The following is a 19,220-nucleotide window of genomic DNA, read 5'->3' on the forward strand; positions in this document are numbered from 1 at the left end:
TGTGTTTTAATTAATGTTGTGATCTCAAAATGTAACATACATAGAACTGTATCTCAGTTATTAAGAAATACGTGAGTGTGTTATTACTATACAATTTAGTTTCGTACAATGACAGCATGTTGTAATACTAAATGCCTTTGTAATGTTCCACTTCACTTCAGTAGATGATTTTTCACCTTTAAAATGATGTGGTAATTCCTGCTTGAAGTCATTGACCTAGGTAACTAGGTCACTAGGCCATGCTCCCAAATGCTTCCATGACTTTAAGGAAGAGTGCAACTTCTTCTACTCATCACTATTCTATTCTTGGGAAGCCTCAAAGGAAGCATTTCCTCACAACCCACATTTGTCTACCTTGTGTAACTGTTGCTTTTGTGGGAATGGTGCCAACACTCATCCCTGAGAAGTTCTGTTCTCAATGTAAATTAAGACAATGTGTCCTGGTATTGTGAAAAGGCAGTTTCCTTGAGTGGTAGCTATCACCATACTGCAGAGACGATGCATGGAAGCATGCATAAGTATGAGGGAAGGAAAAAGGAATATTTTGCCCGAAGGAAAAGATTAATTAAAAAATACCACTGGGGGGGCGCCTGGGTGGCTCAGTGGGTTAAAGCCTTTGCCTTCAGCTCAGGTCATGATCCCAGGTCCTGGGATCGAGCCCCTCATCGGGCTCTCTGCTCAGCCGGAGCCTGCTTCCTCCTCTCTCTCTGCCTGCCTCTCTGCCTATTTGTGATCTCTATCTGTCAAATAAACAAACAAAATCATTTAAAAAAAAAGAAATACCACTGGGTGTGGTGAAAAAATAATGATACTGTTATGCTGAAAATAAATAAATGAAAAAAAAAAAAAGAAATACTACTAGCTTGTCACGTGCTAGGTAATAATCCCACAAAAGTTGGGTCTTTATTTAGGAAACAAATATTAACTAATGACGTTAAAATGTATTTTACGTTTTGTTATGTTGTATTAACGTTGTATAGGTAATCCGTAAGTATATTCTTAGAATAACAGAAAAACTAGAAACTACAGAAATTTACAGTCAACTGTGAAAGTCCCTTTTCATAATTCCATCACAAAACCTAATTTCCTTCTCCAGTGATCACCACTGTTATGAATTTAAATATTCTCCCACACTTTTTTCCATGAGTTTACTTTTATGTGTATATCATCCATATTCACATCTACAAATATATTTTTTAACACAAATGTGACCATAGAATACATGTTGTTCTAGAAATTGCTTTTGCACTCTATTATAAGACCAGTATTTTTCAGATTGACCAATGTTGCTTATAGTTAAGTGGGGCTTTTTTTTAATCTCATCCAGCTTCAAATCCAGCATGAAGTTCTGAACACTGATATAAAATTTATTTATATTAAAATTTTGGACAACAATTTCCATTCTATGAATAATGCGATATTTTGGCCTTGTATTGGGAGTTGAATACTCTGATATGAAAAAATATTTCCCAAATCAACTAAAATAATCAAGGGATCATTTTCAGGAAGAATATACGTAACAAATAGAGTTTGATTTCTGATATGGGAAAAAATCTGGATGTAAATGTATATCTTTTAGAATACTCAGTTCAACTGAAAATAGCATTTATTCTTTGAAAGTCAGGTCTAGTAAATTTCATGAAATAGATACTGTTACTTGACTTGCAAAAAAAATTCTCTTCTAGAGACTTAGGAAGGGGTGTAGACTTGCTATCAGCTTAGTTTCAGCCTAGTAAGACTTATGTAAAGCTTCTGACCTCCAGAACTACAAGATAATAAATTCGTCTTGTTTGAAGCAAAAAAAAAAAGCTTTCTAATCTCTTGAAATATCATGAGATTTTTTTTTTCCCCTCCTTGGTAACCACATTTGCAGAAGTAACCATTATGTCAGTTGATTTTTGGTAATTTTTAAAATTTTTAACAAGCTTGTAAGTGTTTTATGAACAGTGTTTCAGGTGTTAGAGTACACAGATCAGTTTTCATGATTTCAGACACTTGTATATGTATATGTGTATGTGTGTAGTAATAGTCTGTGTGATTAGATGGGATATATGCATAAAGTGCTTATGTGACTGAATTCCAAGCTAAACTTAGCTGCCTTTTTTGTGGAACACCATTTTTACATAAAAGAATGACTAACAAACTATGCCATTCAGGCTTGAGTAACATTTTCTCACAAATTAATGAACTGAACATTTTCTCACAAATTAATGAACTGAACCTGTCACTCAAATAACTGACAGTATTTGTTAACAATGAAAAATTAAGAGTCCAAATAAAAATTATAATTTCTATAAAACCTGTAACTGCAATCATGGCATCGACATTGGTGAGGAAATTAGTGAATTTTATTTATGTGTGTGTGTGTGTGTATTTAATCATAGAAAGTACCAATGTTTGGAATGTCTGCATAACTTAGTGAACCAGTGATTGCCAAATGACTAATAATGTACACTGTTATAATGACACGGGTAAAATATCCATTCAAAGTATAAGATAAATGTATGGATTTTCATGTAAGAGAGTATGAAAAGTTCATTGGTATGTTTTCAGATGGCAACTAGCACTTAACCCTGAGAAACTTCTACTTGTTAAGTTTTGGTATAGTAGCAAAGGAAAATTTTCTCAGTTGTCTGAAAGCAATATTAAAGTCTCTCCCTTTTCTAGCAATGTATCTCTGTGAGGCCATTTTTTCTTCATGTATTCCAACCAAACAACCTGTTGCAACAGATTGAATGATGTAGCAGATACGAAAATCAAGCTTGCTTCTCTTGACTCAGATATTAAAAGGATTTGCAAAACTGTTAAAAAATAATAATAAAATGCCACTCTTCTCACCAATCCTTATTTTGGAAAACATGGTTATTTTTTTCATGTAAAAGGTGATGTTTGTGACATATTATCCTGTTTATATGAATGAAATATTTTAAAATTTTCTTAGTTTTAATGTTTAATATGATAAAAATAAGTAGTTACTAAGGTAGTTAAGGTAGTTACTACCCATGTAAATGGGTTCTCAAAATTTTAAAGTATAAGGGAATCCTGATGCCCCATTTCTGAGAACCTCTGCTGTAGACCTTAAGCTTTAGGCATGAAGGCAAGGATCATGTCTCCCTTGCTTAGTTCTGTAGTCTTAGGGCACAACACTTTGCTTAGCACATTGTAGTTACCCAATAAAAAATTTTTGAATGCAAAAGTAAAAAAGAATCAAACCCCCCTCTTTGTATTCTTTTCAGTCTATGATATTCTAGAATATCTCTGTCCCAGATACATCGCTATGTTTCAGTATATTTAATGTCCATTTAGCTAACATCGGTGTCAGGTATCAATATATTGTGTATGAAAAAGATCAAAGGGAACCAAGAGACTGTATAGCAATATTCTAAAATATTAATAATGATTATGTATTCAACTTCTCTGTGAATATTGTTCTATGTTGTATTTTTTCTGTACTTTATAATTTTCCTACAGGGCTTTTACTCCTGTCAGTGACTTTATAGCATAAGAAAATAGAAATCAGTTGAAAACCTGAATTACTGGACTGTAATATTGTTATCAGTCATATTGATTATGGCAATACTTCAATAGAATTTACTATCTGGGAAAATTAAGATTTTCCCCCCAATAATTCATTATGGTATATCACATTCTTTAGTAAATTTTTGTAAATGCTTATGCAGAGTGTTGTAAAGGAAGTGTTTCTACATATGCTTTTGAGTAGATAATACATACAAAACAATATGAAAAGGTGTTTTCTAAAGCACCTCCTACAGAAAATCACTTTTATGAATTTCTTTTTTGTCTTAATATGGTTTATTTAAGCATAGAAAGGAAACAATACACACCCATCTTATTTTTTCTTGTATAAAATGTAACTGTAGATATCGTTAAATGTTTTACCATTCCTCCTAAGACTTACTGAAGATCTTTTTTTATTGGGATGCAGAGCATTTGCATTCTAATGTCTACAGAAGATTCTAATATGCATATATTACATAGTTTATAATGTCAAAATATTTTAACAAACCAATAATGCTGCAGGGAATAACTTTATGTGTATGATATTTTGCTTCTATGCAGGTATAATCTTCAGTATAAATTTTTAGATTTGCTCTTGCTATATCAAATAGTAAATGTGTTTATACTTTGATAGATCCCTTCAAATTGTCCTCTATAAATATTGCACTGTTTTGCACTCCTATGAGTAATGCTTGAAAGCGTCGATTTCTCTACATCCTTCCTAACAGCATGTGTGTTCCAATTGAGTTTTGATAATCTAATAGGTAAAAAAAGAATGTGCATATAAAATTCTAATTTTGCAATCTCATTAGTAGTGAGTTTTAGCATCTTTTCAAGTGTCTTAATAGGCCATTTTTTCCTGTAAGCTCTCATTCTTGTGTGTGCTTATTTATTGGACAAAATTATGATCATCTAAACGTTTAATAAGTAGATAATGAAACTTTTTTCTTTTAATTCCAGTATGAATTATATATACATTGCTTCTTGGTATCCAAATTTGTGGTACAAAAAGTTCAGTAAATTGAATCTTATATTTCCATTGACATATTATAAGATAAAAATGAAATGCTATTATGATTGGGATCAAATGTTTTTGAACTCTGATTTTATTTTATTTATTTATTTTTTACTTTTTATCTTTTATTATGTTATGTGAGTCCCCATACAGTGTATCATTAGTTTTTGATGCAGTGCTCCAAGATTCATTGTTTATGCACCACACCCAGTGCTTCATGCAATGTGTGCCCTCCTTAATACCCATCACCGGGTCAGCCCATTCCTCCCCCAACCCCCTCAGTTTGTTTCTCAGAGTCCACAGTCCCTCATAGTTTGTCTCCCCCTCCGATTTCCCCCAGCTCACTTCTCCTCTCTATCTCCCAATGTCCTCCATGTTAGTCCTTATGCTCTACAAGTAAGGGAAACCATGTGATAATTGACTCACTCTGCTTGGCTCATTTCAATCAGCATAATTTCCTACAGTCCCATCCATGTTGATACAAAAGTTGGGTATTCATCCTTTCTGATGGCTGAGTAATATTCCATTGTATATATGGACCACATCTTCTTTATCCATTTGTCTGTTGAAGGGCACTTTGTCTCTTTCCACCATTTGGCTATTGTGGAAATTGCTGCTATGAACATTGGGGTGCATATGGCCCTTCTTTTCACTATATCTGTATCTTTGGGGTAAATAAGCAGTAGTGCAATTGCAGGGTCATAGGGTAGCTCTATTTTTAATTTTTTGAGGACTAACAATTTCTAGAATTGGAGATATGTCTTCCAAATATCTTAATTGATACCAGTCATGCCATATTTTATTCTTGAACATGCCCACCTACTAGTACTGTGTAGTTTTATACATTTGCATTATTTCCTTTCAAAATTCATCTTTCAAACACATCACTACCATTTTCCAATAATATTTTTTAGATTAGCTGCTTTTGTTAATCATCATCAGTGTTCTGGTTTTCTCCCAGGATCTGTATATTTTACTGTCTATCCAGATATTTTACTGTCTATTCAGATACTAACAGTAGTTATAGGCTTTGTGGTCAGGGAGAAGGGAGAGAGAAAGATGACAGAAATAACATTTTTTATCCAAATTAGAGAAAACTATGTGACTGAATGGATGATTTTCAAGTAAATGAATATAGAGTATTTCTAGCATGGTTTTGCCCTCAAATGGCAAAAAAAGTTTGCATCTTACATATTGCCTCCAATTAATAGTTAGTGGCAATTATTGAGAAAAGTAGTCAAAGAATTATGGGGCTTTACTCTGGTCTATGGGGTAGGGGGAGTTTTGTGATCAATAAAGCTTGGAAGAAACCATGATTTAGAAACTAATGATATGGGACGCCTGGGTGGCTCAGTTGGTTAAGCAGCTGCCTTCAGCTCAGGTCATGATCCCAGGGTCCTGGGATTGAGTCCCACATCGGGCTCCTTGCTCGGCAGGGAGCCTGCTTCTCCCTCTGCCTCTGCCTGCCTCTTTGTCTGCCTGTGCTCGCTCTCTCTCCCTCTGTCTCTGGCAAATAAATAAAGTCTTTAAAAAAAAAAAAAAGAAATTAATGATATATTCAAATGAAATATAGGTACAATATTTGAAGTATAAAGGAGTATAAAGGAGTGGTATCTTTACTAAAAGCTCTTGCTAATCAATCTGATAAATGCAAAAAAGATAAACCCAAGGTTTTATATGGATTAATAAATTACCATTGGTTACATCCTTAGAAAATAGAGCATAGAAAATAGAACATATGGAACCATAAAAAAAAAAAAAATAGAACATAATAAATCACCATAGATTACATTCTTAGAAAATGGAAAATGTTAGAACATGCCTGACAGATAGAAAGTACTATGAGTTTGCTCTTATTATTATTAAAAAGTAAACTATATAATTCTTAATCAAAATATTAAAGAGACCAAGCAGTGAAATTATTTTAGAAGAATAAAACTGATAGTACTTGATTCATGAAAACTCAGCATATATTTCCTTTGGAAATTATTGATACTTTTATTATAAATTTTATAGTGCTTGAAATGAAATTAAAAGGTACGGTGTCTACTTTTTTTGATTCAGAATTCTATTTTATTTTTTCTCCATCATTCATTTATCAAACTAATATTCCTTGAATATTTCTTATGTGCCAGTACTGGGAATACATAGTAAGATATAAAAAATAACTACTGTCGTTATGGAGCTTACATTTTAGTGAGGAATAGACAAATTCCTATGATGACATCTTTTTTTCTTTCTTTTTTAAAAAAGAACTTTATTAAACTTTATTAACTTTATAATTGGTATGCAACAGATTGTATATATTTAAAGTGTAAGTTTGATAGTTTTACATAAAATACACAAACACAATATACAAATATACTCATGAATATACATACACACTAGGAAAACATAACCGCAATTAAAAGGGTGCATGTATCCATCATTTTCAGAAGTTTCCTGATGCCCCTTTGTATTTTACCCTCTAGTCATGCCCTTGCTCCCTTTCCACATCCCTAGGGACCCAAACACTAGATGTACTTTCTGTCTCTATTAATTTACATGTTCACAAATTTTTTTTATATAATCATATAATCCTTTTTTGTTTGTTTGTTTTGTGTGTGTGTGTGTGTGTGTCACTTCTTTCTCCCTCCACATCATAATGGTTTTGATTTTGACTCCTTCATGTGGTGTTGGTCAGTGGTTTATTTTTTTTAGATAGGTGTACCATGTAGATATACTACATTTTATTTATATTTACCTATTAATGGACATTTGCACCATTTCCATTTTTTTACTATCACAAGCAGTGCTGTTATGAACATTTGTATAGAAGTTTTTGCATAAATATATGTTTTCATTTCTCTTGAGTAAACATCTAGGTTTGGATCAATGGATCATATGATCAGTGCAACTTAAAAGGTGTAACTTTTTAAGAAAATGCCAAGTTGTCATCCTCCGCAGTTTTCCTGTTTATGTTCCTACCAGCGGTGTATGAGTTGCACTGTACCCTTACCACCATTTGTTATGATCAGACTTTTAAAATTTCAGATGTTCTAATAGATGTGCGGTTGTGCTTCATTATGATTTTGACTTGTATGTTTTCCCTAGTTACTCATATGTGGAACATATTTTTTACTTGTTGATCTGTCATCCATTTAACTTATTTGGTGAAGTGTCTGAATATTTCCTCATTTTTTTATTGAATTGCTTTCTTATTGTTGAATCTTGAAAGTGCTTTATTATAGACTACATGTTTGTGTCCAAACATGTATTCAAACTCACATGCTGAAACCTTAACCCACAGTGTGATGATATTTGGAGGGTGGGGCCCTTGAGAGGTTTTAAGTAATGAGGGTAGAGCCCTTATGATGGGATTAGCACCCTTTTAAGAAGAGACAAGGGAGAACTTCTCTCTCTGCTCTTTGCTCTGTGCAGATCAAAGAATGTAGCCATCACAAACCAGGAAGAGGGCGTCTACCAAGAACTAAAATGTTAGCCTCCAGAACTGTGGAAATAAATGTTCTTTAAACCATTTAGTACATGGTAATTTGTTATAGCAGCCCAAATAGAATAAGACATTTTAGAGACCAGTCTTCTGTCAGATACGTGATTTGGAAATATTTTCTATCATTCTCTTGTTTGTAATACTCTTAACTGATTTTTTGAAAGGCAAAAATTTTTTAATTTTGATGAAGTTGATACATGATGACACTGTGAGGCCATGCTTTCTTCAGTGGGGTAGGGGAAGTAATAGCTATTTTTGCTAATTGCTATTAAAATATTAGTTAAAACATTTTTATGATACATTATTTTCTTTATTTTTCCTGTATAAACTTCATAACTAAATAGGAAATTTAATTAATTTAAAGACAGTAATTTTGCTTAGTCACTAGTTTCTTTCAGTATCTAGTATCTTCAGGATATATACATAGTATGAGTAGTTCTCACCTCATCTGAGAAATATGGAAATTAGGAAGACTTGGCTCCTCTAATAGTGTTTTGTGGCCCATAGCGCCTAACTAGCCACTATCTTTTTATATATTTTATTCATCTCTGTATTAAACAGTAATTATCACAGAGAAAAAATGTTTTAGAGGGATATTGTTCACTTATTTTTAGTAGAATCAAATGGAATCTAATAATATTATTACAATTAAGAAGGTTGAGACTGAGTTATTTTGACTTGCTGTAAATTGTAGAATTACTCTAAGAAAATTTATTTTAGACTTACTGTATACATATAAACCACCACTGATCCAGAAAACCTGGAGTGATGATTTCTAACTGATAAAACTTCTGAGTTTTTAACTGCACGTCAGTATTTTTAGTGGTATTACTAGTATCAGCACATTGATTATGTGATTTTCTCAAAGAAGTTAAAAACTTAGGACTTTCATTCTCATTGCAGTCTGTTTCTGGTTTGTAGCTGAACTGCCTGAGTGAGTTAGGACTATATAAAGTGTTAGGTTGCTCCTGCCGATGATAGTGAAAAAAAGCCTACGAGGCAAATGGATCCGAGAGATGAACTTTATTGCAAGCACCCTCCGGCGAGGTTCCGCGACTCAGAGAGAGAGAGGGGGGAGAGAGATGGTGAGTCGGGGAAGTCGCGCTGGGAGGGAGTTGGCCAGGTCCTTTCATCGGGTTGAGGGAGGGCATAGCCTTGCGTCCATATAAAGCAAGGTATGCGGTGATCGGAGGGTATGGGGCGGCGGTGACGTGGACGCTGCAGTGAGGGTGGCGGGAAAGTCCGCCATCTTGGAGAGGGTTGGCGGGAAGATCCGCCATTTTGGAGCCCCGGTTTCCCAGCCGGCCCCTCCTAAAGAAAGGAGAACAAAACCAAAAATGAAACAGAAAAAGTTGGGTATGCAATAGTACACTCAGAACTATTTCTCCTACTGACTGAATTATTTTTTGAAGTTTAAATTATCAAAAAGAACTGGCTTCATTCTAGCCACCAATACTTAATACCCAAAAAAATAAATGGATAAATAAAATGATTAACATAAGAAAATTAAAATGTTGGCCTTTTAGGAGACCCTGAGCAATCCAGAAGGGAGAACAGCCAATTCACACCTTTTCATAAAACTATAGTATAATCCGCTTGGTTCGATGTTATACCATCCTTTCTCTTCCTTTCAAATCTTTAACACTGAGTTTTAAGAACTAATTCATTATAAAAATTGCATACTGCCTATTCTTAAATATGTTTGTGGTTCTCCCGTTTTCCTACTTTTTGTCTTTCGAATTGAAAACCATGACTACTATTGCCTTTGTAATCTTTCTTGAGATCTGATAAACTGCTCTGTGTAGAGGCTACTCAGTAATTGTTGAGTTGCAGAGATAGTAAAATTGTTTATGAAGTCGGAATTTCCCAAGCTAGTTGAGGATAATTCCAGGAATTCTGGGGGAACATGAAAGATGTCAGAATTTATATACAATGTTACCTCATCCTTCTGCCTGTGTAATATCTAGAAAACTTATTTTAAACAGTTTGGAAGTTTTCTAGCCAGTCTATCATTGTTTTTAAGCAAGATATATAACCAAGATCTCAATCTGTAATAATTTATCATTTCCAAAGAATTATCACTATCCATAATAACTGGAAATGAACCTCAACTTTTTAATGTTATCACCAAAATGTTTTTTAAGTACCTCATAAAGTATGTTAAAGTCTGAACCATTAACTCAGATGTAACACTAAACTTTGGGGAAACAAAATAATGGCTCAGTGCTACTTGGAACTCAGGTATAAAGGTAGTATCCTAACCATTAATTTACTTAAATTGTGTTTTTTTCCTTGGTTTTTGTAAAGAATTAAATTTAGACTATTCATACTTGAGATACAATCAGAACATGAAATCTTGAGTGGTTTATTTGATACCCGTGTTAAATTCATACTGCCATCAGGAAACTATAGGTCTTAATTAGGGGCAACTCATGACTGACTCATGAGTAAGTCAAAGTAAAAGAACTATTGAAGTTAAATGCATTAGGCTGAGTGAAATTTCCTCCCAAATTTTTAGAGGACCTAATAGTCGCCTTTATTTAAAAGGTCATGATTTCCTTTTTTGGAAGTGATTACTTTTTTTTTTTTAAGATTTTATTTATTAATGAGAAAGAAGCGTGCACATGAGTAGGGGGTGAGGGAGACAAGCAAACTCCCCAAGGTGGGGCTGGATCCTAAAACCCTGGGCTCCTGACCTGAGCCAAAGGCAGAAGCTTGACTGACTCAGCCACCTAGGGGTCCTTGGAAGGTGATTCCTCTTTATGTAGAAAAGTTTGGACAGAGAACTGAGTTATTTAAAATATGCAAAACAAAGTAAATTGTTTTCAGGAAATACACATTTTCATTATTTGTGAATTAAATCTTTACATGGACATTAATCAATCTAATTTTACTTTAAATTTGACTACTTAGTCTCGATTTTAGTCCTGGCAATTGTTTTTTGTTTGTTTGTTTGTTTGTGGGGCTTTTTGTTTTGTTTTGTTTTGTTTTCCTGAAGTTCTTTTGAGAAGTTACAAACAAGAAATGAGTAAAGGCTCCCTATGAGCTTTTGAGAGAATAATGTAAATAATATATTATTTAAGTTAAATGTTAACCCTATGTCTAAACTTACATTGTTCATTCATTCATTTGATGAATGATGGTAAACATTGCTGAGCGACCTTTTCCCCCTTTTTTAACACTCTTTCATTAAAGTAGATTCAATTATGGAGTCCTAGGTTAAATCAAACTGACTTAAATGGAGAGTTGTTTTAGGCAGCTGCCTTCATATTGTGGTGTGTGTAGTGCCAGTGGGGTCTTGATGCCCATCACAGTGCTTGATTTCCTAGCAGAGAATAGTAACAGAGATTAATAATAGAAATTAATTTACTAATATCTATTACTACCTGTTGACATGAAAATACTATGGGGAAACTCTCTCAGGCTATTTATTATCAAAACTCCTCTGGGTATTGGCAGAGTAATCTTTTATCCCAGCATTTCCAGGAAGGTTTTGATTTCACATATATGTGCCCCAGTGCACCTACCCCAACTTTGAGACTGCTGTTTGTCTGAGAGATCTCCCTAGTACATCTGACTTCTGTTAGTCTCATGCCTTTACCCCAGTTCCTTAATAGCCTCCTCCATTTCTGATCATAAAATTCAAAGTGCTTTCTTCCCATAGTCAAAATGGCTCTTACATCTCAGCCTCCTCTAAAAAAAAGTCTTCCTAAGCTGATAAGAATATTTAACTTAGAAAAAAATGTACCAGTGTGAACGTAAGTACTTGTAAAAGCACTTGTATTGTGACAGTCACTTTCCAAAGTGTAATTGGAGATAGCCATCTTATTTAGAGAACTCTAAGAAATGGAGAATAACCTTGGGTTCTAATTTTATGACTTGCTATGAATTATTTATTTAATTTTTTATTTTCATAAAATGGTGTAGTAACTAGGGAACAAGAATTCCTATCCCCTCAAAGATCCTTATAGCTGGATTAAAAATCAGATCGACATGAGACAGATTAACAAGAGAAAATAAAATTTAATAGGGAATCCCTACAAACATGGAAGTTCCAGAGATAAGCAAAATGAGGTATGTGTCATTCTAAACTAAGGAGAAAGAGAGTAGGGTTCAGTGACTTAAAGGGAAGCAATGCAACTTACAGGAAATTGAAAAAGAATTAATGTTTGGTAAATAAATATTTGTCCTGCCATGTAGACAGGTTACTCAGATAAAATCTATCTCTGGTAATAACCCTTATTCTCTGTATAATTTAGATTCTTCTGTATAGTTAAGGGAGGGTCCAATTTTCTCTTGGAGCACACAGAGTCTTCAGCTCAAAATAACCCTCATGCCGAAATGACCCATCTTGGGGCAGCCTACCCTCAACCCTTCCACTAGAAAATAGTGTAAGACATTTTTAGGAAAAACCAGAACATGGGTAATTGGTCACTTCATTTGAAACCAGTTCATTTCATGACAGATTTACTGAATACTTAATTTTTTATTTATTTATTTATTTTTTTTTAAGATTCACTTATTTTAGAGAACACACATAGGGTTGGGGGGAGGCACAAGGATAGAGAGTGAGAGAGAATCTTCAGCAAACTCCCCACTGAGCATGGAGCCAGCTGTGGAGCTCTATGTGGGGCTCAGTCTCATGGCCCTGAGATCATGATCTGAGCCGAAATCCAGTCAGACATTCAACTGAGTCCCTAGGTAGCCCCTGAATACTTAACATACTTTTGATTGTTTTCAATCTATTCACATATCTTAGATAAGATTAGAATGAACATTTTCATTAAAATTTATGTTTGAAACCTTTAAATTTGAAGAAAGCATGTTTGAATTAACTAATTTAAATGTTTCTAAAGTTCATTGGTTTAAAAAAAATTACTAATAAAACACAGGCCTTAATTTTTTTTAAAAGTGCCACAAATTAGACATCAGTTAGAAATACTAAATTATTGTTTTATAAGTTTTTAAAATGCCCCAAATTAAGAAACTAAAAAAATTCTAATAGATGGGAAAAACATCCAGAAGAGTTTGTTTTGGGTAGTCAAGACCACAATTTATCCTTGAGTAAGTTAACCTTAGTCATTTGACCTAGAGCCACTAAATTATTCTGTTTTCTTATATGAGTATGTGATTCTCTCACCCAGTGTGTCTTGGCATCTTGTCAGATAACTTTTCATATTTACAAGCTACTGTATGCAAATTTCTTGTTCCTGGGCCTGATAGTAAACAGGATTACCACTTTCTTTCCTCAGAGATAATGTTTTCACCACTGGTTTGATTAAGTTTGGTTGTGGCAGGACTCCAAATCCCAAATTTATTTTGTTGATTCTTTGGCACATATTTTCAACCAAGATGTTTGTTCCCTCAGTTTTATGTACAGTAATCTCCTTTGTTTGCTTTACTAATATTTGCTTAATTAGAAATCTGTGTGGGGCAAGCAGTTAATCTATTGTTGACTCCATGGTTTTGTTTTTGTTTTTTAAAATATTGCTTGCTATTTGGGAATCAGAGTCTAAGAAGAAATAAGCCTCAAAGTAGCATCTGTTTCCTTGGACATGTGAATTAAAAGTTTAATTTGTATTTCAGAGTAAATAGCATTTTATTATTGAGGAATTAATAAGATACTGTTGGGAGGGATGGGAAACTTATCCAGAGTAGCACTTTAGTTTGAATCTTTGATGCCTTTAGAGTATTTTTTAAACCATTTTATTATAATCATTTCCATATTTACAAACACCTCCCATTCCATATCTTTGTGTGCTGATTACTAGCAAATGCAGATGTAAGAAAGGATCATTCCTTATGATGAATTCTTAGGTCAGATTCTTGTTTTTTGAGACCCAGCTTGAGTTTGTTCAGGAGGAAAAAATTTTTCTTTACCCTGCAAGGTTCTTCTAACTGGACTAAGGATTAAATTGACCTGAGATCAATTAACAGGAGAAAATCAAATTCAATTTTGTATGTACCAGGAATCCATGCAAACATGACACTACAAAGAGAGCCTGATAACGTGTGGTATACCTGTCATTCTCAACTAGGGAGAAGGAGGAGGGGTCTGGGACTTCAAAGGGAAGGAAAGTAATTCACAGGAAGATCAGGAAGATGAAAAAGAGTAAATGTTTGGTAAACACATTATTTGTTGGGCCACTTAGAAACAATGGGACATAGAAGACTTCATCAAACAGGGCTTGCTCTGTTTTTCCGGATCTAGTACCTAGTTCCTTTTATAATGTAGTTATCTTCCATATCTATGGTGATAGCTGTCTTCCTATCTGAATTCTTTTGGCAGCTGGAAGGGACTGGAAAGGTAAAGTTTTCTTCCTGAATCTTTTAGGCTTTCATTGTTTTCAGTTCAAAATAATATGCATGACAAAGTGGCACATTTTTGGGCAGCCTCTCCTTGGCTTCAAGTTCATTTAGCATATCTATGACTACATAGTTGCTTTTCTGTTTTCTTTTTCCCCCCCACAGAGCTAAGCTCCATGATTATTTACTGTTGTTAAATTGATTTGGGGAATGTATTTTTCATTGTAGTTTTAGACGACAAAATTAGGATCAGAAGGTGATAAGAACATAGATTTCAATACTTATAATAAAGAAGACTTCTCCAGTAATTAGGTCTGTATGCTAATGGGACTGATAATCAAGAGGTCAAATACATTTCCTAACTGTTCTTGTTTAAAGGACTCCAGTATCGTCTTTTGTTGTATCTTATTGGAGGCATTTCTACATTGGAAATCAAGTTTAATTTTAAGGCCCTCCTAGTCCTTTCTCTTGTTTCTTTTTTACCTTAAGAAAATAATATAGGGGGTAGATTGAAATTTAACATTGGAGTTAGTTGGAACCAGCCATATTCATAGATATCTTAATGTGATTCTGAGTGTACAAATAAAATATGTGTAGTTAATTTAAAATATATATATACTTATATATTTGATTAGTTAGCTAATGAGTTACCAAAAGCACGGACTTTAGAGGTAGCCAGCTCTATTCTGTACATGTTTCCACTGAGTTTAATTTCAAGGTCTTTTGGCATTTTCAGACACTATTGAGTCTTTATGAAAAGCAATTTGATGTAAGCAAAAATTACTTTAAAAAAAATTTTCTGCCTCTTTTTAAAGAAGAAAAAAGTTCTCTTCTGTAAATGCAAATTATACATTGTTTTATGGTTGGTTTACAATTATAACTGACAGCTCACATAGATACTGAAGCTTTGAATGATATCTTTACAGCAGCTTTAACGACAATGAAAATTAGATGAGATATAAAACTTGCTAACTGCAGAATATTTCTTACACATAAGTAACTTTAGACGAATGAGAATTGTTAAAGGTCTTTAAAAGGAAATACTTAGCTTTATAATGATTCCTACTTTAAATTCATTGGCACTTACAAAAGGTAATAATCTCAATTTCAGCTTTTTGGTGGGCAGTAATTATTTAGGCTATCAATCCTGTTTATTAAAAGAGATGCCATGTAAATGTATTTGTTTGAAACATTTAAATGCCTCATTACTGATGTATATGTTCCCATGGAAACCACAAATATCCCTTTAGAAAAATGATGTAAAATAACAGCTTTACTTTTAAGTAGAACCTGAGAAATTGCAGGCTCTATTCAAGGAAACGTAGCTGCAAAGTTGAAAATGTTACTGTGGTTTTGAGCTAGGTACTGCATGTTAAACTGTATAACCATATATCATGCACACACACACATACACTAAACATGATAATTGTACGAGAACAGAAAAACATAGAATATAGAAGAATAAAAAGTGATAAATTAGGCATCATTAAAGTAAAAATGTTTGATCTTCCAGATACCATTAAGAAGACAAAGGGAACAGATTGGGGAAAAATACTTGAAACACATAGATCAGACAAAAGAATTATATCCAGAATAAATAAAGAAGTCTTAAAATTCAATAATAGGAAGACAACAATTCAATTAAAAAAATAGAAGATTTGTATAGACTTGTTATCAAAGAAGATATGCTAATGGTCAATTAACACAGGAAAAGTAGCTTGACACCATTGTGGTACTGTACCTTGACAGTACTAAGAGAAATACAGATTAAACCACAGTGAAATGTCACTACACTCCCATTAGATTGGCTAAAGTTAAAGACTACTAAATGTTGATATAATTAGTAATAATTCCTACTTATAAGTCTACTTTTATATTTAATTTTACACAATTAATTTATACTTGAATTATTTTCCATGTTTGCTCAATAGTTTTCATTATTTACTATTCTTATAGTACTATGTTACTATATGTGATTAGAAGCCCAAATGCCAAAAACTGTCCTCATTAAAATTCTTACAAAAAGGATTTGTAATGAATATGTGATATGGTTCTTGGCTCCACAAGAAGTGACCCATTTGTATTTTTATTTTAAAGTTTTCTATAACTGAGTAATCCTGTGCTTAACAGTAGTTTTTTCTCAGCCCCCTGTAGTGAACTAACTAACTGCCTATGATCCACATGGTACTTAAAAAAAAAAAAAAATGGGGAATGTGACATCATGGGTCAGCTAAGTTGCCAGGGAAGAGAGTTGTCCGGGTGGCATAAGGCAAATGGGAGTCGTTGCCCTGGAGCTGAAAATGTCGTTTGCGGTTTCATAGCCCAGATTCCCACCCAAGACAAGATTTCCATCAACAATATCTAAGAAGGTGGTAACTCAGCCTCAACTTAAAACACTTGCATTAGCAATTTCACTACCTCATAAGGTACTAGATTTCATTTTTGATAGTTAAAATTCCTAGAAAATTAGAAATCTAGCCTCTTTCCAGCTTAGTCCTGATTCTGATTTCTATAATTCTTAAAATTCCTTTCAGCATTTAAAGCTGCATCTATTAAGAACATATTTCTTTTAATCCAGATGCTTTTCATACGTCCCTTAAATGTTTACAACAACCCTTCCAGGAACTGTTTTATAGCTTTCCCAATACTTCAAGCTCTCTGACTTGTTCTATTTTCTAGAACTGACTGGACTGTGCCCCAGTTATCTTTCACTGTTTTTTTTAGGATATAGTTTTGGTTCCCTCCCTGGTCTCTCTCTCCACTGAGAAAATTCTAATTTAGTATTTCTCATGAAATATGTTCTCTGGAACAAAATGCAATATTCCAGGATGGCAACTATCAAGTGCTTTTGGATTATAATCTCTCTTTGTTTTACGTCCTACTGGTTAAAATGGTTTGCTTCCATTCGTGTGTATGTGTGTGTGTGTGTGAGACAGCCAGCGATAAAGGATTGTTTTGTTAATCTAGACCTCTTTCTTGCAGTTATATTGATTTTCTTAAGTGGATTTGTTATGCCCGAGTTTCCGCGTCTGAGGGACTGACCACCAAGGAGCCAAGCACCTATGCAGTCAAACAAGGGTTTATTTGACAAGCTTGTGCTTGGGCCCAAGTATACCTGACACAGCAGAGTAGGGCCTTGGACCCTGAACCAGATTACAGTCAGAATTTTTAAAGGCAGAGTAGGGGTGAACTTGGGGGTGGGTGAGGACAAAGAGGATTATGGATGTTGTAAGTCTCCAAGGACTTTTGGAAGCAAGGTCTCCAGGATCTTGGGGGGCTAGCTATTGTTGGGAGAAATGTTATTTATTACCAATAATAAAAATCTTCTCATGAGACCCTTTAGATGTATATCAGTGGGCCATAAGCTTGGGAATGATTCTTGACACTATCTTGGAGGTTTAGAGATAAAGGAATTTTTCTGTTAAGTTTAACCTTTATTTTAGATAAAAATTCCAAAACACTATTGCAAGTGTTTAACTGTATTAAGAGTCAAAATGCAGAAATTTTGATTCTTTAATACCCTGAACTGGTGCGAGAAGTAGGTATCCAAAGTGATACAACTCAAATAAAAGGAGATGACCTTGTTTGATTATCAAAATCAGGTATTATAACATTCATGCCTCCATATTTGAAGACAATCTCCTGCTATTTTCCTTATGGGTCACATTAACCTTTTTTTAATGTGATTTTTTTTAACCTTAAATAGTTTATATTGTATAGATTTTTCAGATAGTGGGCACATATTTTCTGATTTATTTCTTTTTTCTAATTAAGACATTGGAACTCCTAGAAAAACATTAGATTGGGACATAAGAAGGAGCAACTTTTGAGAACAGAGGTAGAGAAAGAATGAAGGTGTATCTTTAGTAATCTTGAAAGTAAGAATGCCTGAGGGTGTAGAGTAAAAGTGAGGTGGAGAGAACTGTAAAATACATATGGATTCTACATTGGCAGCACTGTCCCTCTTGGCTTACAGAGAAGAGCCACCACAGGACTCTTCAAGGATGCCAGAGCACCCCTCATGAATGCATTTCATGCAGAAGTTGGTCAAGAAATGTTCTCAGGATGCGCCTGCCAGGTACAGTTGAGGCGTGGTTAAAATAAACCTTACGTAAGAAATCTACTTTAACGTCTGATCTCCTTAAGCCTAAAGATACTTTCCTCTTTGGTATTCCAAAGAAATTTAGAATTTCACCTTCATTTAGTGTAGTTCATCTTTGGGCCTGTATGTCAGTCATCTAACTGAACTCTTAGAGCTACTAGTAGCCAGTCAAATTAATATATTGAATCGAGAATCTTGACATAGTACATCTGTAGGAGCGAGTTTTGTTTGATTCATTATATTCCATCCACCTGATCTAAAACCCTTAAGATCTATTTCCATGTAGGTTTCTCAGAATTTTATCTTTATAAACTGTCAAAATCTTGCAATTTAGGAGAAGGGGCACACTTCTCAGTTTATCCTAGGGTAAACTGATGTAGAATATTAAACATTTCCTTTACTAAAAAAGAACATCTCTCTCTGTCATATGCAGCTTAAAGAAAACTTAGTAGGCACTTAAGAGTATTCTGCCTAGAAATCTCCTTAGGTAAATAGACCATTTCATTATACATATAATGTTTTCTGTACCATCACAGACAACAATGCTACTAAACTTTTCTCACTATATGGTGAGATTCCCTTTCCTTCAGCTTTGACAGCATTTTCCTAACGTTCCTTCAGTTGTGTGCCAAAAGTCTTCTTGAAGTCTATCAAGCTTTGTCGTTAGCTCTCTCTTCAGAGCCCTTCCAATGGTTGCATGTAGCTTGGGCCTAAAGCCACTGCCATGTTTTTGGTTTTGTTAAAGTAGCGCCCTACTTCCAAGTATTAAAATCTGTTGCTTTCCTATT

At 34.0% G+C, this 19,220-nt stretch overlaps 1 protein-coding gene across 1 annotated transcript in view; it reads left to right on the top strand.

Moving 5' to 3' along the window:
* The window catches only part of NECTIN3 (nectin cell adhesion molecule 3), a gene marked incomplete at its 5' end in the record, with an annotated part of 126,115 nt that overhangs the window by 85,338 nt on the left and 21,557 nt on the right, over positions 1-19,220 (top strand). The window contains one exon of the mRNA XM_082713939.1: positions 18,307-18,408. Coding sequence (XP_082570065.1) covers positions 18,307-18,408 — 102 coding nt within the window. The remainder of the gene's footprint in view (positions 1-18,306; positions 18,409-19,220) is intronic.

This window comes from Mustela nivalis, assembly GCF_964662115.1.
Source record: "Mustela nivalis genome assembly, chromosome: 1".
Lineage (NCBI taxonomy): Eukaryota > Metazoa > Chordata > Mammalia > Carnivora > Mustelidae > Mustela > Mustela nivalis.